Source organism: Ahaetulla prasina, chromosome 16 (genome assembly GCF_028640845.1).
Source record: "Ahaetulla prasina isolate Xishuangbanna chromosome 16, ASM2864084v1, whole genome shotgun sequence".
Lineage (NCBI taxonomy): Eukaryota > Metazoa > Chordata > Lepidosauria > Squamata > Colubridae > Ahaetulla > Ahaetulla prasina.
In genome coordinates, this window is record NC_080554.1 from 13,130,009 (window position 1) to 13,151,576 (window position 21,568).

General features: G+C 41.6%; 1 protein-coding gene across 1 annotated transcript in view; it reads left to right on the forward strand.

Moving 5' to 3' along the window:
- Window positions 1-21,568, forward strand: part of AGPAT2 (1-acylglycerol-3-phosphate O-acyltransferase 2) — a 65,715-nt gene that overhangs the window by 32,188 nt on the left and 11,959 nt on the right. The window contains exons 2-3 of the mRNA XM_058159751.1: window positions 1,415-1,548; window positions 3,742-3,917. Of these exons, the coding sequence (XP_058015734.1) occupies window positions 1,415-1,548; window positions 3,742-3,917 (310 nt within the window). The remainder of the gene's footprint in view (window positions 1-1,414; window positions 1,549-3,741; window positions 3,918-21,568) is intronic.

The window sequence follows — 21,568 nt, forward strand, 5'->3', positions numbered from 1 at the left end:
CACAATTATAATCATAAGTGAAGGACTAATTAGCAGCTCTTGGTGGTTTTTAGCAATGCCAGACTGTTGGGATTACAGTTCCTACTCATGTGGGCAACGGCTGGGAATTCTAGGTGTGGTAGATTCTCTAGGAAGTTTGGGTTTTTACAAACCAGGAGTGGAAGTTGCAAACTGAAGAGGAACGTCTGTTGTCTTCTTTATAAGGCTCCAAAGGCTGAGAAGGTGCCCTTTGCCTCCTACCCTTCTGTAAAACTTAACCAAGATACATTTTTCCCTTGCCAATTCTAGCTTAATTCCCATGCAGGCAGAGCCATCAGAGATCTGCAGGTGGGACATGCTAACTTGGGGATTTGGAAAGGGCCACCCCCACCTCCATCTGTCTCTTCATCCAGCCCAGGAGAGGTGAAAGTTGGGCAACCCTTTGTCCAGGATGGTCTTTTTGGGTGGATGGTAGTCTTAGATGACCTCCAAGATCCTGTGCTTCCCATTGTCCTGGGCTGTGGATAATAACACAGAATAATAGGGTTGGAAAGGACCTTGGAGGTCTTCTAGTTCAACCCCCTGCCCATGGCAGGAGATTCTATCCCATTTCAGACAAATGGCTTTCTAGTCTCTTCTTAAAGACCTCCAGTGTTCGAGCACCCACAACTTCTGGAGGCAAGTTGTTCCACTGGTTAATTGTTCTAACTGTCAGGAAATTTCTCCTTAGTTCTAGGTTGCTTCTCTCCTTGATTAGCAATCTCCTTGATTGCTTCTTGTACTACCCTTCCGGAGAATAGCTTGACTCCCTCTTCTTTGTGGCAGCCCCTCAGATATTGGAATACTGCTGTCATGTCACCCCTGGTCCTTCTTTTCATCGAATTAGACATTCCCAATTCCTGCAACTGTTCTTCGTGTGTTTTAGGTTAGAGAGGGACGGGGAAGGAGGGAGGGAGAGGGAAAGACGGGGAGAGAGGGGGAGAGAGAGAGAAACAGCAAAGGGATGCAGGCAGCTGTGAGCTCAAGATGAGAGTGACACTGAGGGACTTTGCCCAGCCATAGTCTTGGTTGAAATACCTGAGTCATTTTCATGGATATTTTACCTTCTTGCCTCATCCAGAAAGCTGTTGATGGAGGTGACTGGAAGGGCGGAAAAGAGAGAAACTTGTTTTTCCAGCTGGGAGGCTGAAAGCAGGAAAATTCAGGCAGTTCCTAGCCCTCTTTAATACCTCACCAAAAGAGGTTTCACCATTTTAAGAAGCCAGAATTTCAGGTTTAATGAGCAAAGAAAATAACCTGTTGCATGTAGATGAGTGGGAAGAGAGCTGGGGGAAAATGTGGCTTTTGTTGAGGAACAGCTTCGGGCCATCTTTGTCTTCACGTCTCTGGAAGGGCCAGGTGTCTCATCCCTCGCTTTTGTCTGATTTTTTTTTAGGCTCATTAAAAACGTGGTTCGCACCTTCAAGTACCTCTACGGACTGAGGTTTGAAGTGAGGGGTCTGGAGCACTTCGAGATCGAAGGTCCCTGTGTCATCATTTCAAACCACCAGAGCATCCTGGACATGATAGGTAGGGGTTTGGGGCTCTGTGGGTCACAGTGGGAGGGCTGCTCTTAGGGGGTTCAGGGCTCCAGCCAGTCACCGAAGGAGGAGATGCTTGTATGGCTTGTATGGCCACTGAAAAGGTGTTGGGCACGAAGAATTGTGTGGGAAGGGGACAACTTGCCATGGCCAATTCATTGCGCCAACTCACCATGGCCAACTCACCAGGGGCAACTCACCAGGGGCAACTCACCAGGGCAACTTGGTGTAGGACAACTCACTACAGCCAACTCACCATGAGACAACTCATTGCAGGACAATTTAACGATTCTATTTAATTATTTAAAATAAATAAATATATTTTAACGTTTGACATTCACATTTCATTCTGTCCTTCCTTTTGCATCCTTTCTTCAATGATTCTATGCCATCATTTCTTTGATATTAGTGTAACTCTTGTCCTGCAGTTGAGTTGGCTGTCGTGAATTGTCACAGACCCAAGAATTGTATGTGTTAATCTACACGTTAATTTCCAATTAAGATTTATTGCTCACGCCTATACACAAGAGTCTAGTCAACTAGCCACCAGCACTAAATTGGTGCTAGATAATGGTCAATGGAATTCACAGGAAGTAGGCTTGGATTGCTTGTGGCAATGTAAGCAGTCCAGACTGATTGCTCACTTGACTCTGCCTCTTTTTTTCCTGCAGGGGCAGATAGACCAGGAGGGGCCATTCCCATTTCATGGCCTTTGCTTGAGATTTAAAGGAAGGGGAGAAGCCACTTAAAACAGGGTCTTCACACCCAGCCCCAGTCTTCTTGAGATAGCTCAATTGTGATAGACATCACATGTCTAGCCAGGTTTGCTAAAAACTTAATAGGTATATTTGCACAATATACCAAACTTGGTTAGATTAAACCTTTCTGGTTGCCTGCCTCTCTTCTGTTCATTGACTCATTATGCAATTCATGTATGTTTGGAATAATAATATTTATACTTTGTTGCACACAAGTCAGCCAGATACTCAGACTGGAATTGGCATTATTATTATTTACAAAAACAAAGAAGAAAAACAGACACAGCTTTTACTAACATCACATTATCATGTTTGCCGTAAAATTTCCAGATAACAAGGATTTACATCTACATATTAAAATCCCTTATATCAGTTTGAAGATCTAAGTTTTGGAGTGAATCATCATTAACAATTAACTGATTATGGTTAATAACTATGAAGACTATGACTCAGGTTATAAATTAGGAGCCGGGATAAAAGATAATTTTGCCTGATATTAAAAAAAAACGGTACAGTATTATAATCATAAATTAGAAAGAATCTTTGGATGTTGTAGGAACCCGTTTTTAAGATTATAATCCAGAAATGGTTTCTAATTAATTCCAGATTGGTGTTTCAGATGGGAAAGTACGTTTGACATGGAAAAAAGTTTGCCATTTTTCCATGAAAGAGACGGGAAGTTCCCACGAGAAACAAAGAATGCTTGCCAGTTCTGTATCCTGGGTAGACAATTTATTAATGTTTAATTAATAATAATAGTTTGTTAAACTTAGACTTGTCAGGCGTAAGAAATCAGGAAACCAGGCGGTTCAAAGGACTACAGGTTTATTGCAGAATTATTTATAAATGGTAGATCATTTATAGTTCAATACATAGATTATGTAATCACTTGTGAAATGGATGGATGGATGGCAGGCTTGAAAGGGTGTTGGGCTGCTTCATGGCCCAGCCGTAGATTGTGACCCACGTAAATGGGTTATTAGCCAGACTAGGTGCATGATGTGAATGGGTGGGAATCTCCTTCCTGATTCAACATGTGTGTGTGTGGGTGTGTGGGTGTGTGGGTGTCCCTGGTTGGTCCTGCCTGCTGTCCCACCACAGCCCGGCCTTTGAGACCCCCTCCCTGCCCCAAGCTGTGAAATGCAGCTGAGAGAGTCTAATTTCCCCAGAGACCATGAAATCCTGACTCGGGTGTCAAAGCTACAGAATAAGGGTGCGTCTAGGTCGTTTCTATCTTTACCTGCCCAACAGCCCTTCAGGGCAGACAAGTCAGGGTTCCCCAGCCCAAACAGGACGTTCCTCTGGGTCTCTGCCGGTCACAATCGGCAAAGACAGGGAGAGGGACACTTGGCAGGATCTCCCCCCTCCCCCAATCTCAGAGGCAGCTATTCATGCCTCTTCCTCCTGCTTTTTGCCATCTGCAGGGCTGATGGAAATCCTTCCGGAGCGCTGCGTCCAGATTGCCAAAAGGGAGCTGTTGTACTTCGGGCCGGTGGGGCTGATCATCTACCTGGGCGGGATCATCTTCATCAACCGGAAGAGCACCGGCACCGCCAAGTCCGTGATGTCCGGAGTCGGCCAGGTCATGACCAGCGAGAACGTGAGTGCGGGGGGACTGAGAGGGTAGCTGCAGCCCCCTGGCCTGGTCCCTCTGGAAGGAGACCCCGGCCGCTGAGCTTGTATGCTAGACGAGGCAAAAAGGGGCTGGGTGTCGGTTATCGTGAGAACTGAGCCTTTGTTTTGACACAGGGTTTGTGAAGCCATCATTTGGAGCTCTCGCCTCACAATTGGGAGGCTGTGAGTTTGATCCTAGGTAGAGGCAGATATTTCTCCCTCTGGGCACAATGAGAATATATCTGCATTAATGACAGGAAGGGCGTCCGGCCAGTAAACATTCTACTAGCTCCATTCAGTTGCCCAGACTCTACCCATCAAGGGATTATGGGGTTGTTAAAAGAAGATGATGTTTGTGAAGCCACCATTGCTTTAAGGATAGTCCTCAACTTACAGCAGTTCATTTTGTGACTGTTCGAAGTTACAACAGCACTGAAAAAAAGTGATGTGATCATTTTTCACGCTTACCATTGTTGCCACATTCCCATGGTCACATGATCCAAATTCAAACACCTGGAAACTGACTCACATTTATGACAGTTGCAGTGCCCAGCGATCACGCGTTCCCTTTTGCGACTTTCTGACAAGCAAATTCAACGAAGAAGCCAGATTCTTTTTAACAGCCGGGTTACTAATTTAACCATGGCAGCGATTCACTTAACAAACATGGCAAGAAACATTGCAAAATGGGAAAAACTCACTTAACATCCATGTCACTTAGCAACAGAAATCTGGGGCTCAGTTGTAAGTCAGGGACTACCTGTATTTGCTGGACAATTACAAGCTTGTTGGAAGGGAGACCACCAGGAAAATTCAGAACCGGGAAAATGACACCATTCTGGAAGAAGGCAGGGCAAACAATTTCCACAATGCTGCCGAAGGTGGTGGTTCTTGTTAGTTGCGAAGTCGTGTCTGACTCTGACCCATCGCGATCCCTGCAGATGGGGACTGCAGCCAAGAAATTAAAAGACGCTTGCTCCTGGGGAGGAAAGCCGTGGCAAATCTAGACAGCGTACTAAAAAGCAGAGACATCACCCTGCCAACAAAAGTGCGTATAGTCAAGGCTGTGGTGTTCCCAGTTGCAATGGATGGCTGTGAAGGCTGGACCATAAGAAAGGCTGAGCGCCAAAGAATTGAGGCCTTTGAACTCTGGTGCTGGAGAAGACTCCTGCGAGTCCCTTGGACTGCAAGGCGAACAAACAAGTCAGTTCTAGAGGAGATCAACCCTGATTGCTCTTTAGAAGGCTAGATCCTGAAGAGGAAACTCAAATACTTTGGCCACCTAATGAGAAGGAAGGACTCCCTGGAGAAGAGCCTAATGCTGGGAATGATGGAGGGCAAAAGAAGAAGGGGACAGAGAAGGAGGTGGCTGGATGGAGTCACTGAAGCAGTCAATATGTGCTTATTCCAGAGGATGGTAGAGAACCGCCTGACTAGGTGGCTCAGTGGCTAAGACACTGAGCTTGTCGATCAGAAAGGTTGGCAGTTCGTTGGTTCGAATCCCTAGTACAGGTCTCCTGCGTGAGCAGGGGGTTGGACTAGATCACCTCCAAGGTCCCTTCCAACTCTGTTACTGTTAGGAAGGCCTGGAGTTACACTGTCCATGGGTTTTCGATGGGTCAGACACGCCTTCACAACTAAAAACAACAACAACAAGGATACCAGTTGTTGTTTCCAGCTAAACTTAACCGTGAAGGGAATCAGGCAACTGACAAACTGGCAGAAAGCCAACTTGGAGGAAGCTGCTGCCAGGCTGGTTAGCAGCTTCCACGTGCCTTTCCCATCCTTTGACCTGGTCTGATCTGTGCCAGGATACCACCTGTTCCTGACCTGAGCTCCCTAAGATATTTGGAAACGTTCCAGTCCAAATAACTTTGAAGAAAAAACTAGTATTTGAATGCCATTTTCCACATACCTCAAGAGTCCTTCAGCTATTTTCTTTCCTAATCAGTTCAAACCCATCTGGCTACTTGAACAGGAACAGCCCAGTAGATACAAAAGGTGCCATTAATTTTGCTGGCCAGTTAGAATTGGATCAGCTGATTTTTAGAGCACTTTAAATTTCTGGTTTTCCAGAAGAGCTTCAGATTTTCTTCCTGTTCTCAATAATTTGAGAGACCAAAGTGGAAGTTAAAACATAAAACACAGAACTGGAATTTGGAGGTCTTCCAGCCCAATGCCCTCCCCATAGCAGAAGATTTTATATCATTTCACACAGGTGGCTGGTCCAGTCTCTTCTTAAAAACCTCCAGTGATGAAGCACCCAAAACTTCTGAAGGCAACTTCTGTTCCACTGGTTAATTGTTCTCACTGTCAGGAAATTTCTCCTTCATTCCAGGTTGCTTCTCTCTTTGATTAGTTTCCATCCGTTGCTTCTTATCCTGCCTTCTGATGCTTTGGAGAATAAGTTGACCCCCTCTTCTTTATGGGAGCCCTTCAAATACTGGAATCCTGCTATCATGTCCCCCCTAGTCCTTCTTTTCTCTAGACTAACCAACCCAAATCCTGCAATCGTTCTTCATACATTTTAGTCTCCAGGCCTTTGATCATCCTAGTTGATCTTCATTGCACTTTTTCCAAAGTCTCAACATATTTTTTGAAATGTGGTGACCAAAACTGAATGCAGGATTCCAAGTGTGGCCTTACTAAGGCTTTATAAACTGACACTTCACTGAGTCTCTGCCTGTGTTTATACAACCCAGGATTGTGTTAGCATTTTTGGCCGCTGGCTCATGTTTAAGTGATCGTCCACTAGGATTCCAAGGTCCCTCTCACAGTTACTGTTTTGGAGCCAGATCTTGCCTAATCTGTACTTGTACCTTTGGGTTTTCCTGCCAAGATTATAACTTTGCTTTTCTCCACATTAAATTTCATGTTGTTGGATAGGGCCCATTTTTCAAGTCTGTCAAGATCTTTTTAGATCCTGAGCTTGTATCACTTTGAATCACTGAAAGGCAGCCCTGCTTTCTGCCCTCAAAAACATGATTGTATATTTGCATGTAGCAACAACTGCTTTATGTAGAAAAGCGTGTTACCCTGTTTCCCCTAAAAAAAGCCATCCCCCTGAAAATAAGCCCTCCCCAAAAATATTTAAACACTGAGCTGAAAATCAGGTAAGAGGGCAAGAGGAGCCCCATCTTGCTCCATGCGCCCCAAAATAATAAGACCTCCCCGAAAATAAGGCCAAGCGCTTATTTCAGGGTTCAAAAAAATATAAGACAGGGTCTTATTTTGGGGGAAACACAGTAGCATTTTCAACCTCACTTTGTTGAGCTTTCCTTGTGGTTCCAAGATCCAGCTCATAAGTTTACTCTCGAGTTATAGATTTTTTTTTTAAAAAAATCAAACTGTGCCTGTACAGGTAGTTCTCTACTTAAGTCCACAATGGAGCCCAAAATTTCTGTTGCTAAGTGGGACATTTGTTAAGTGAATTTTGCCCCATTTTACTACCTTTCTTGCCACGGTTGTTAAGTGAATCACTGCAGATCTTAAGTGAGTAGCATGGTTGTTAAATGAATCTGGCTTCCCCATGGACTTTGCTTACCACGTGACCCTGGGACAATGCAATCATCGTAAATAGGAGACAGTTGCCAAACATCTGAATTTTGATCACCTGACCATGGAGATGCGGCAAGGATTGTAAGTTTGAAAAACAACCATAAGTCACTTTTTTCAATGCTGTTGTAACTTTGAATTGTCATTAAACGAACTTTTGTAAGTCAAGGTTACCTGTATATGCTTCCAGGTTTGAAAAAACAAACAAACCACAATGCAATTTCTTTTTATAATTTTACTGTAACAAAGCCACAAGGGAAGGCATGTCCAGATAGTCCTTTTTTTAAAAAAATATTTTTTATTTCCATTTTCCAACATCATATTTATGTACAATACTCAGCTGTACTTTTCCACCCCGGACCACCCCAACGAAGCTGTCGAAGTGCTGTCCCGGTGCCTGGAGGCCGTACAGGTCTGGATGGGGAGAAACAGGCTCAAGCTCAACCCCTCCAAGACGGAGTGGCTGTGGATGCCGGCACCCCGGTACAGTCAGCTGCAATTGCGGCTGACTGTTGGGGGCGAGTCATTGGCCCCAATGGAAAGGGTGCGCAACTTGGGTCTTCTGGATGGACAGCTGTCTTTTGAAGACCATTTGACGGCCGTTTCCAGGAGAGCCTTTTACCAGGTTTGCCTGGTTCGCCAGTTGCGCCCCTTCCTGGACCGGGATGCCCTATGCACGGTCACTCATGCTCTTGTGACATCTCGCCTGGATTACTGCAATGCTCTCTACATGGGGCTTCCCTTGAGGAGCACCTGGAGGCTCCAGTTAGTCCAGAATGCGGCTGCGCGGGTGATAGAGGGAGCCCCTCGTGGCTCCCATGTGACACCACTCCTGCGCAGACTGCACTGGCTGCCTGTGGCCTTCCGGGTGCGCTTCAAGGTTTTGGTAACCATCTTCAAAGCGCTCCATGGCTTAGGGCCGGGCTACTTACGAGACCGTCTACTGCCACCGATTGCCTCCCACCGATCCATACGCGGGAGGGACTCCTTAGGGTGCCGTCTGCCAGGCAGTGTCGACTGGCGACACCCGGGGGAAGGGCCTTCTCTGTGGGGGCTCCCACCCTCTGGAATGAACTTCCCCCAGGACTCCGTCAACTTCCTGACCTTCGAACCTTCCGCCGCGAGCTTAAAACACATCTATTTATCTGTGCAGGACTGGACTAGAATTTTAATTTTAAATTTAATTTTAATGGGGCTTTTACCATTTTAATTGTAATTTTAAATTTTGGCCTATTTAAATAAGTTTTTTAATTTAGTGTTTTATCTTGTATTATATTTGTATTTTTATCGGGCTGTAAACCGCCCTGAGTCCTTCGGGAGATAGGGCGGTAAAAAATTTGATTAAATAAATAAATAAATAAATACAAACTATTATCCATCATTAATCATTAATTTTTATTTATTACTGATTCAGGCCTGCCCGACTGCCACTTCCTTTCTTCACAACCTCCCTCTCTACCCTCTACTACTTTCCGATCCTTCATCTCCTTCACTTTACTACTTCCTCTCCTCCTTCTCCACTCCTCCCTTCTTCCACCCTTTCTAACCTTCTTATTCCCTTCCTCCTTCTCAACTCTTTCCTACCTACTTTCTTCCCTCCTTCTACTCCTCTCTCCTTTTCTTTCTGCAATGGCAGTCGAGCAGCCCCAATATCATTTTAAATTTTAATTTCATATCTTCAAACATTACTGTACGTTAATAACCAATCCATGTATCATTTTTCCCCCTCTCCTCCCCCTTCTCCCCCCAGACTTCCCAGAGCAAATACCGGGTATTATGACCAACAATCACAAGCTAAAATATACAAAATATACATAAACTCCCACCCTCAAAAATTTAAAACTCTAAATCCCCTCACAATAAAAATAAAGAGATAAGAAAGAATAATAAAAAAGAAAAAAGACAAGAAACAATACCAACTTCACATATTACTTCTTCTTACAATCCATTTTTAAAATTGATCCATCTTCTCAAATTCAATTTTTCCCCCTTATATACTCCTTCAAATTTCATAAATCCATTTCTTGAATTACAGTCCATCTTCCCGAACTCAAATACTCATCACTTATATCTTTCTTCAATTGTCATAACATTTAATGTCCAATCTTCCAATACTACTCTATCAATCAAATATCATTACGAAGAAAATCTCTCAAATACAATGTTTCCAACTTAACTTCATAACTTTTACTATCTACAAACGTGTCAATTAAAACAAATAATCATTTAAGCTACATCCACAATATAACAGTAAACAATTAAAATCATTACATCCACATTATCTAAATTCATAAATTTTGCTTTCCATCCTTCACAATTAAATATCATCCCATAGGTTTATACCATACAAATAGCAAATAAAAAAAATCCTATAATTTGTATCCTAAACAAATCAATTTCAAAAATTAACCATAATCATCATATTCACATCTTAAACATTCCTCCCCTCCCCTCCATTTTCCATCATTTCCAAACCATTTAACTTAGCATCTAACAACAAAGGATTCCCACTCTTTAAAACATTAATATAGAAATGTCTTGCTTTCGTAACTGAATTAAGAAAATATTTTCTGCCTCTAAAATTCACTGACAAACCCATTGGAACTTCCCATCTAAAATATATCTGATGTTTCTTAAACTCATCCACTAAAAAAGCAAATTCTCTTCTCTTTCTTAACATTTTAGGAGGAATTTCCTTCATCATTTTTATATCTTGTCCCAATATTTGAAATTTATTTTTATAAAAGGCTTGCAAGATTTCATACCTAATCTTTTTAGTTGTAAAATAAATAACCACATCCCTAGGTAATCTATTTTGTCTTGCCCACCAAGAATTAACACGATAAATTCTTTCAATATTAATCTCAAAGTCTTCTGGCTCCACACCCTTTATCTGAGCAAAAGCTTGCGTAAAAATCTCTTTTAAATTTTGCTTCCTATTTTGCCACAATCCCCTCACCCTTACAGCATATTCCATTAATCTATATTGTAATATTACTCTTTCTTCATCTGCCCTATCTACCTTTGCCTGTATATCTTCATACATCTTAGATGTATATCTAAGTTCCAATTATTTTGATTCTTTTGAATTTCCTCTATTTTCCTTTGCAACTCTAAATTAGCTTTATTAATTTCTTCAAGATTATCTTCCATCTGAATACAAGAGCTTAATATTTGTGAAATTGCATCCTTTACCATTTTCATTTCCCTCTTCTGCTCTTCCACCACTTCCTTAAAATCCAACATCTCTTTCTCTATTTCATCAAATTTTTGATCTATTTCTGAAAAACGAGTCTCCAAACACTCCTGTAAAGAGTTTCTTAATTCCTTTTTAATCTCTTCTTTTAAGTATCAAATCTGAACTGAAGAAATTTCAAGGTTTTTAGTGACTTTTGGTACTATTTGCTTAAAAACCATTTTTTAAAATAGAGCCTAATAACAGATAAAAGGAGGTTAAAAAAGAAAAATTCAAAAAGCTTTTCTTCTGAATCACTATAATCCCAAAGAAGAAGAAAAAATATAAATCATAAAATTCTCATTTCTTCCATTTAGTCATTACCTTCTAGTTCCACACTAGCTGTTAATATGCATTTCTTTAACTTTCGTTTCTAATACACACATTCCACAAAACGTCATTTGCTTTCTTCTCTCCTATCTTTGCAACAAGTATATCCTCAGGAGATTGCAGTCTTCTTACAAACAAATGCTTGAACTCCAGTATCTGCTCCGTCCACGTTACAATCCATCATAAATCAATTTCCGTCACGGAGACTGGACGCTACATTTTTTTTCTGTCAGAAGACAGATGCATCTCCGAGTCTGGAGCTTTTCAGGCTATGGAAGGAGCACTGCCCTCAAGCCCCCAGAAAACTTTTTCTGTGGCTTTTTTGGGTGTCTCAACTTCAGCCTGAATGCTCATCTCTCCCTCTCTGCCGGAGGGAAGAGACTTACAAGCTGTCGGACAATAGATTTACGATGTCCTGACAGCTCTACAGACTAAGGAGTTAGCAGTCTAAACAAGACTGCTTTCAACGAAGCGGAGCCAAACCGGAAATCCAGATAGTCCTTGAGTTACAACTGTGTAACAACCGATATAAAGTTGAAAAATTGATTTACAACTGGTCCTCAGAATTAATGACTGTCAGTTTGACCGAAATCATGGGATCAAAATTTGGTTAATGATTGGTAACTGACATGCATTTATGGCAGTTGCGACATCCTGATGGGGTGTGTGTCACACGATCGCCATTCGTGACCTTCATAACCAGTTTTGGATAAGCAAAGCCAATGGGGGAAGATGGATTCCCTTAATGACCATGTGATTCACTTACGAACTACGCAGAAAGGTTGTAAAATTAGGCATGACTCATTTAAACACCGGTTGCTTAGCAGTCGGAAGTTTCAATCTCAGTTTTGGTCAGAAATCAAGGATGAAGTATTTTATGACATTGCTAATATACTATTAGTATGTAAAGAAAAAAAAATCCTGGAACGTTATGTCATCAATGACACTTTTCCAAGAAATTGACCCTAATCACGCTCTTGAACTGAGGTGGTGGTGGCAGCAAAATAAAATGTGGTTTTATTGCATAGCATTTAACTTTTATATTTGTAGCTTGGACTTATGCCAGCTATCTAGATGCAACTCCTTTTACTAAATCACCTATTTAATCTTTTGCAATAAAAACTGGGTCAGGTCATCTTCAAGAATTTATCTTTCTCAGTTCTATGCCACTTCTATGAGAGATGTGTCTATAAAACAACATAAGGAGCTATAATTACTTATTAAGTCATTATACGTTAATAAACTAAAGCCTATCTGGAGTTAAATTTTCCTGGGCTAGCTAAACGAAATTGGGAGAAGTTTAAAAAAGTACCTTCTCTGTAGCCATTGAAGTTCGCACATCTTTTAAGTTGCCCGAGTTTGTAAAACACCGCTCCATAGGAATAGCTTAAGATAATTCTGAATGTTCTTCTTGGTTTTCGTTTTCTGTCCTAAATGCAGGCAGCCTAATTCAGTCAGCGCATTTTTCAGTGGTTTTGCAAAATTTAAAACGGCTGTATGCTAGGTTACGTAGTCCTTGACGTACGATTGGTCACTTATCAACTATTTGTAGTTACAATGGACCTATGGGGGAGGGAAGGTAATTGTACCTAGATTCAAAGTTTTGACAGTTGCCCTCCCCATGTCACGTGACTAGACTTTGGGCACCTGGCAACATTTATAGTTCTTTTCAATGGTCACCTGACGGCATTTTACAAATGGTTTTGCTGAAAAACAATAGTTATTTTCCGTTTTTGGCAAAACTGGTCCCAATGCGTACCAAGGGTTCATTTAACAACCACTGCAAAAAGAGGTTGTAAAATTGAGTCAGTCACATGACCAACCCAGTTTATGATGGTGACGAGTTATGACTGTGGTGGTGGGCAGGCTCCATTATGGCTGTAACTCAAGAACTACCTGTATTTTTGTCCCAAAGATGCTTTTTCAAGAGGCAACGGGACTTTCTGGTTTTTCTTTGAAGATGTTTCGCTTCTCATCCGAGAAGCTTCTTCAGCTCTGACTGGATGGGGGGGAATAGAAGGATTTGTCTGCATGGAGTATAAATCCTTCCATTCCCCACCATCCAGTCACGTGAAGTATCATATTAGTACCACTTTATAAAGCCTTAGTAAGGCCGCACCTGGAATACTGCATCCAGTTTTGGACACCATACTACAAAAAAGACGTTGAGACTTTGGAAAAAGTGCAGAGAAGAGCAACTAAGATGATCAAAGGCCTGGAGACTAAAACAGATGATGAACGGTGCTTGCTGGAGTGGCAGTTGAGTCCCCCAGACTTATGGTCATGGGGGACTTTAACTTGCCATCGGCCGGCATGTCATCGACAGTAACTCGGGAGTTCATGGCTTCCATGATGGTCTTGGATCTGACTCAAGTAGTTGATGGCCCTACTCACATAGGGGAAGGCATGCTGGATCTGATTTTTATCTCTGGACAGTGGTTAAAGGATCTGGACTAGAGAGATTTAGTCATTGAACCTTTGTCATGGTCAGATCACTCTCTCCTTTGTCTAGACTTTCAGGCCGCCGCTCAACACCGCAGGGAGACGGAACCAACACGATGGTTCCGTCCCAGGCGCCTGATTGACCTGGAGAGGTTCCGGACGGAGCTTGGGCCGTTTCCTGAGGGTCTGGCTCACGGCTCGGCTGAAGAACTAGTCGAGGCTTGGGAACTTGCCGCGGCTGAGGCTCTAGACCGTGTCGTGCCTTTGCGGCCTCTGACCCAGCGCAGGTCTCAACCGGCCCCTTGGTTCTCCGAGGGGCTGAGGGAGATGAAATGCCGGAGAAGACACCTAGAGAGTTCCTGGAGGTCCAGTCATTCCGAGGCTGATCGGACATTAGTTAGGTCATATAATAGGACCTACCTAGTGGCACTGAGGGAAGCGAGACGTTGCTACGTCTCCTCCCTCATTGCGTCGGCAGATAACCGCCCGGCCACCCTGTTTCGGGTGATTCGCTCTCTCCTTCAACAGGGGGAGCGGGATGACCCGTTGCAGGGATGTGCCGAGGAGTTTAGTGGTTATCTATACGATAAAATCGTTCAGCTTCGGGAAGGCTTGGATCAAAATTGGATCAAAATCCAGGTGAGAGGTCGGAGAGCTGTCTTGTTGAGACTGTTTGGGATGAGTTTGACCCTGAGGCTCCCGAGGACATGGACAGGTTATTGGGGAGGTTGAATGCCACCACATGTTTACTGGACCCGTGCCCCTCCTGGTTGGTGCTGGCCACACAGGAGGTGACACGAGGCTGGCTCCAGGGGATTACGAATGCTTCTTTGCTGGAGGGGGTCTTCCCTGTCACCTTGAAAGAGGCGGTGGTAAGACCTCTCCTCAAGAAGCCTTCCCTGGACCCAGCTGTTTTAGGTAATTATCGTCCGGTCACCAACCTTTGCTTTGTGGCGAAGGTTGTAGAGAGTGTGGTGGCACGTCAGTTACCCCAGTACCTGGATGAAACTGTCTATCTAGACCCATTCCAGTCCGGCTTTCAGCCCGGATACAGCACAGTCCGGCTTTCGGCCCGGAGACGGCTTTGGTCGCGTTGGTTGATGATCTCTGGAGGGCCAGGGATAGGGGTTGTTCCTCTGCCTTGGTCCTATTAGACCTCTCAGCAGCTTTTGATACCATCGACCATGGTATCCTGCTGCACCGGTTGGAGGGATTGGGAGTGGGAGGCACCGTTTATCAGTGGTTCTCCTCCTACCTCTCTGACCGGTCGCAGATGGTGTTGATGGGAGGGCAGAGGTCGACCCCGAAGCACCTCACTTGTGGGGTGCCGCAGGGGTCGATTCTCTCGCCTCTCCTGTTCAACATCTATATGAAGCCGCTGGGTGAGATCATCAGTGGTTTCGGTGTGAGTTACCAACTGTACGCTGATGATACTCAGCTGTACTTTTCCACACCAGGCCACCCTAACGAAGCTGTCGAAGTGCTGTCCCGTACAGAGGCCCCTGGAGGCCGTACGGGTCTGGATGGGGAGAAACAGGCTCAAGCTCAATCCCTCCAAGACAGAGTGGCTGTGGATGCCGGCACCCTGGTACAGTCAGCTGCAACTGTGGCTGACTGTTGGGGGCGAGTCATTGGCCCCAATGGAAAGGGTGCGCAACTTGGGTCTTCTCCTAGATGGATGGCTGTCTTTTGAAGACCATTTAACGGCCGTTTCCAGGAGATCCTTTTACCTGGTTCGCCAGTTGCGCCCCTTCCTGGACCAGGATGCCCTATGCACGGTCACTCATGCTCTCATGACATCTCGCCTGGATTACTGCAATGCTATCTACATGGGGCTTCCCTTGAGGAGCACCCGGAGGCTCCAGTTAGTCCAGAATGCGGCTGCGCGGGTGATAGGGGGGGCCCCTCCTGGCTCCCATGTGACACCACTCCTCAAGAGACTGCACTGGCTGCCTGTGGCCTTCGGGTGCACTTCTGTTTTGCAACCATCTTCAAAGCGCTCCATGGCTTAGGGCCGGGCTACTTACGGGACCGTCTACTGCCACCGATTGCCTCCCACCAACCCGTGTGCTCTCACAGGGAGGGACTCCTTAGGGTGCCGTCCGCCAGGCAGTGCCGACTGGCGACACCCAGGGGAAGGGCCTTCTCTGTGGGGGCTCCCACCCTCTGGAATGAACTTCCCCCAGGACTCCGCCAACTTCCTGACCTTCGAACCTTCCGCCGCGAGCTTAAAACACATCTATTTATCTGTGCAGGACTGGACTAGAATTTTAATTTCAAATTTAATTTTAATGGGGTTTGTATCATTTTAATTGTAATTTTAAATTTTGGCCTATTTAAATAAGTTTTTTAATTTAGTGTTTTACTTTGTATTATATTTGTATTTTTATTGGGCTGTAAACCGCCCTGAGTCCTTCGGGAGATAGGGCGGTATAAAAATTTGATTTAAAAAAAAACAAAAAACGGCTGCAGGATTTGGGTTTGGCTGGTCTAAAGAAAAGAAGAATTAGGGGTGACATGATAGCAGGATTCCAGTATTTGAGGGGCTGCCACAAAGAAGAGGGGATCAGCTTGTTCTCCAAAACACCCAAAGACAAGACAAGAAACAACTGATGGAAACCAATCAAGGAGAGAAGCAACCTGGAATTATGGAGAAACTTCCTAAAAAGGACAATTAACCAGTGGAACTGCTTGCCACCAGAAATCGTGGGCTGGATGTTTTTAAGAAGCGTCAAGACAGTCACTTATCTAAAATGGTATAGGTTCTCCTGCTTGAGCACAGCTGGACTAGAAGACCTCCAAGATTCCTTCCAGCTCATTCTATTCTAAGTTAGGTCTAAAGTAAGTTTGGTTCAAATCTGCTCTCCTTCCCACACCTGCTAGTATCTTTGAAAACGTGCCAGGGCAACAGCACCCCCTTCTGGCAGTTGATATGATGCACGCAGTCAGGCTGCATTTTCTCACTGACTCTGTCCAGGACTTCCGGGTGGCTCCACCTCTTCGCTGAGCCCTAATTAAAGGGGCTCCGCACTGAACATCGTAAAAGCCAGGAAAAGCCGGCTTTAATCTTTTTCTCTGGATGAAAGAGGAAAGATAAGAGCGCAGGAATGTTGGTAGACCTCCCCAGAGGCTTTGTTTTAATTAAGCAGAGCTTCGAAGGGTCGATGGGTCCCATAAATATTTCTGCCATCTCCGACTTCAGTGCGTGTCTGCAAAAGCAGGAAAAGAAGAAGGTGTCCATCTCTGCTAATTGTCTTATCTTTATGGATCTCTTTAAGCAGACGGAATGAGTGCAAGCGGACGATTATTGGATTGCAAGTATTTTTGATTTCCTGACTTCTACTTTCTAAAAAGAGAATTTTTTCCTTTGTTCTGATTGGCTCTAAGATGGCGCCTGGACGGGAGTGAAAATGACGAATGGAATTTTAGGCAGTGGGTGCGACTAAGGAGATAAGAAATGTTATGTGTGGATTTTAGTGAAGGGGGCTGAGCTCGCCTATGCTTAAAGGGAGAAGAGAAGTTTCTAGACTTATAGGTTTGAATGAGGACAAAGGGAAGATTTAAAAATTTTATCAGAAGCTCTGGCTGAATTTATTGAACTTGATCCACAAGAGGTTGCTTATCAAATTGACAAAATTTATAGAGTTAATTCTTGGATTGCTAGGCAAAAGAAACTTCCTAGAGACATTGTGGTTTATTTTTGAAAAGAACAGTGAGGAATCAAATTTTGCAAGTTGCTTTTCAGAAAAACTTGAAAATAGGGAACAGGAGTTGAAGGTTTTGAAAGAGATCCTCCCAAGATGTTAAGGGATAGAAAGGACTTTACATTTTTACACAAGAACTTAAGAAATACCAGATTCAATTTAGATGGGAGGTTCCAGTTGGCTTGACAGTGTATTATCAGGAAGGAGATATCGATTGACACAGTGCTTAAGGCCAAAGATTTTCTTTCTACAGTGCTGAAATTTGAAATAGAAATAATAGAAAAAGAATTCAAGAGACTCAAATGGGTGTGGAAGCTGAGGTGATTCCAGTGATGTTACCATCAGAGGAACAACCACAAGAACAAAGACTGACGAGGGGAGCCCTTAAGCGTAAAGAAAAGGAGCAACAAACTCAAAGTAAAGTTCAGGATTCTGCTACAGAAGCGGTGGAGGAGCACGTCAAGATACGGGAGGACGATCTTCAGTTGATTGCTCAAAGGCTTCAGCAGCCCAGTAATGGCAAATAAAATCTTGACTTGGAATGTCAATGGTTTGAACTCAGCTCAGAAGAGAAGAAAAATATTTCATTATTTGAAACAATTTAAAATGATGTTATTTGCTTACAAGAAACATATATTAAATTATCAGATCAAAAGTACCTAATAAACTCAAAGTTAGGTAAACATTTTGTTGCTTCAGCTTTGGAGAAAAAACATGGCATAGTGGTTTATTTGAGAAAAGATATACCAGCCAAGTTAATAGAGGCAGCTATTTATGGAAGATATATTGCTATTGTACTTACAATAGAAACAAAAAGGACTCTCTTGCTTGGTATATATGCATCCAAACAGCAACAAGTAAAATATTATAGAATGTTATATGATAAGTTGATCTATGGGATTATAAATCGTGTATTATATTGGGAGATTGGAATGGAGTAATAGATACACGAAAGGACAAGAGAATTCTTCCAAGAAGATACCTGCACATGCAAAACTGCCTAAATCCTTTTTTGATATGATAGAAGATTTTGAGTTAAGAGATGTATGGAGACTGCGGAATTTGGAGGAAAGAGACTATACTTTTTTCTCTGATAGGCATCAATCCTTCTCACGTATTGATTTTATTTTAATTTCTAATGATTTGCTTTTTAGGGTGAAGAAAACTAAGATATTTCCAAGATGTTTGTCTGATCATAGTCCTGTTTGGATGGAATTGCAATATGGAAAAGAGGGTAGAAGAACTTGGAGATTAAATGAAAATTTGTTTAGATATCAGGATAATGTAAATCAATGTAAAAAGCAGATGAAAGAATTTTTTGATTATAATTTGAATAATGAAACATCGATAGAAATGGTTTGGGACTGTAGTAAAGCTTTTATGAGAGGTGTATTAATATATCTTAATAATAGACAGAGAAATAAGCAACAAAGACAGCGTAGGTATTTAGAAGAGGAAATTTATAAGAAACAACAATTATTAATACATAACCCACATGATCAAAAACTTAAAGATGCAATAAAGTTACTACAGAATCAATTTAATATGATAATGGCTGATCAGGTGGCAACAAATATACAATATGCCAAACATAATACTTTTGTAATGCAAATAGACCTGGTAGGTGGTTAGCATACACTTTAAGGAAAAGACAAAACAACGACTATAGAAAATAGAATACAAAGGTAAAGAGAGATATCAAGGGATAGAAAAGACTTTACATTTTTACACAAGAACTTAAGAAATACCAGATTCAATTTAGATGGGAGGTTCCAGTTGGCTTGACAGTGTATTATCAGGAAGGAGATATCGATTGTCACAGTGCTTAAGGCCAAAGATTTTCTTTCTACAGTGCTGAAATTTGAAATAGAAATAATAGAAAAAAGAATTCAAGAGACTCAAATGGGTGTGGAAGCTGAGGTGGTTCCAGTGATGTTACCATCAGAGGAACAACCACAAGAACAAAGACTGACGAGGGGAGCCCTTAAGCGTAAAGAAAAGGAGCAACAAACTCAAAGTAAAGTTCAGGATTCTGCTACAGAAGCGGTGGGAGGAGCACGGCCGAAGATAATGGAGGACGATCTTCAGTTGATTGCCCAAAGGCTTCAGCAGCCCAGTAATGGCAAATAAAATCTTGACTTGGAATGTCAATGGTTTGAACTCAGCTCAGAAGAGAAGAAAAATATTTCATTATTTGAAACAATTTAAAATGATGTTATTTGCTTACAAGAAACGCATATTAAATTATCAGATCAAAAGTACCTAATAAACTCAAAGTTAGGTAAACATTTTGTTGCTTCAGCTTTGGAGAAAAAACATGGCATAGTGGTTTATTTGAGAAAAGATATACCAGCAAAGTTAATAGAGGCAGATATTTATGGAAGATATATTGCTATTGAACTTACAATAGAAACAAAAAGGACTCTCTTGCTTGGTATATATGCACCCAAGCAGCAACAAGTAAAAATTTATAGAATGTTATATGATAAGTTGATCCTATGGGATTATAAATCGTATTATATTGGGAGATTGGAATGGAGTAATAGATACACGAAAGGACAAGAGAACTTCTTCCAAGAAGATACCTGCACATGCAAAGCTGCCTAAATCCTTTTTTGATATGATAGAAGATTTTGAGTTAAGAGATGTATGGAGACTGCGGAATTTGGAGGAAAGAGACTATACTTTTTCTCTGATAGGCATCAATCCTTCTCACGTATTGATTTTATTTTAATTTCTAATGATTTGCTTTTTAGGGTGAAGAAAACTAAGATATTTCCAAGATGTTTGTCTGATCATAGTCCTGTTTGGATGGAATTGCAATATGGAAAAGAGGGTAGAAGAACTTGGAGATTAAATGAAAATTTGTTTAGATATCAGGATAATGTAAATCAATGTAAAAAGCAGATGAAAGAATTTTTTGATTATAATTTGAATAATGAAACATCGATAGAAATGGTTTGGGACTGCAGTAAAGCTTTTATGAGAGGTGTATTAATATATCTTAATAATAGACAGAGAAATAAGCAACAAAGACAGAGGTATTTAGAAGAGGAAATTTATAAGAAACAACAATTATTAATACATAACCCACATGATCAAAAACTTAAAGATGCAATAAAGTTACTACAGAATCAATTTAATATGATAATGGCTGATCAGGTGGCAACAAATATACAATATGCCAAACATAATACTTTTGTAACGCAAATAGACCTGGTAGGTGGTTAGCATACACTTTAAGGAAAAGACAAAAACAACGTACTATAGAAAAAATAGAATACAAAGGTAAAGAGAGATATCAACAGGATAAAATTAAAAAAGCTTTTTTAGAATATTATACAAATTTATATCTTAAAGATAATATATCGAATAGGGATATTGATAAGTATTTGAAGGAATATAAGGTTAAAAATTTAACTTTAGAACAAACGGATGAATTGAATCGGCCTATAACCTCGGAAGAAATTATTTTGGTAATTAAACAATTAAAAATGGGGAAAACTCCTGGTACGGATGGGCTTACAGTTAGTTATTATAGGAATTTACAGGATGAGATGTTAGGTCCACTTAAGGAATTATTTAATCAGATACAACTAGGAGGGGGAATTCCCCCCTCATGGAGAACCTCTTTTATTTCATTGATACCAAAAGAGGAACAGGATTGTTCTAAACCTGGGAATTATAGGCCAATCTCACTTTTAAATAATGATTATAAGATTTTTGTTAAAATAATAGCTAATAGATTAATGTTGATTCTGCAGCGAAGAATTCATAATGATCAATCTGGATTTATAAAAGGGAGACAGATGAGGAATAATGTTAGGCAGATTGTTAATTTACTGGAGTACTTAGAAAAGAAAAATTTTATTCCAGCAGCATTTATTTTTCTCGATGCAGAGAAAGCTTTTGATCGATTGCATTGGGATTTTTTATTTAAATTAATAGAAAAGATGCAATTTGGAGATGGTTTTTTAAGAATAATTAGGGCAATTTATGGAGAGCAAACAGCACAGATTATAATCAATGGTAGCTTAACAGAACCTTTTAAGATTGCGAAAGGAACAAGACAGGGATGTCCTTTATCACCATTATTGTTTATTTTAACTCTAGAACCATTATTGGATAAAATACGAGAAGTAAAGGAGATAGAGGGAATTAGAGTTAGACAGTATGAATATAAGTTAAGAGCTTTTGCAGATGATTTGGTGATTACTTTAACAAACCCTATAAATTCTAGTAAATCTTTGTTGGAAATAATTGATCAATATGGGAATGTCTCAGGGTTTAAGGTAAATCAGAAAAAGACAAAAGTGATAATAAAAAATATGGCCAGACAACAGAAAGAAAAACTAGAGGAAGTAACAGGAT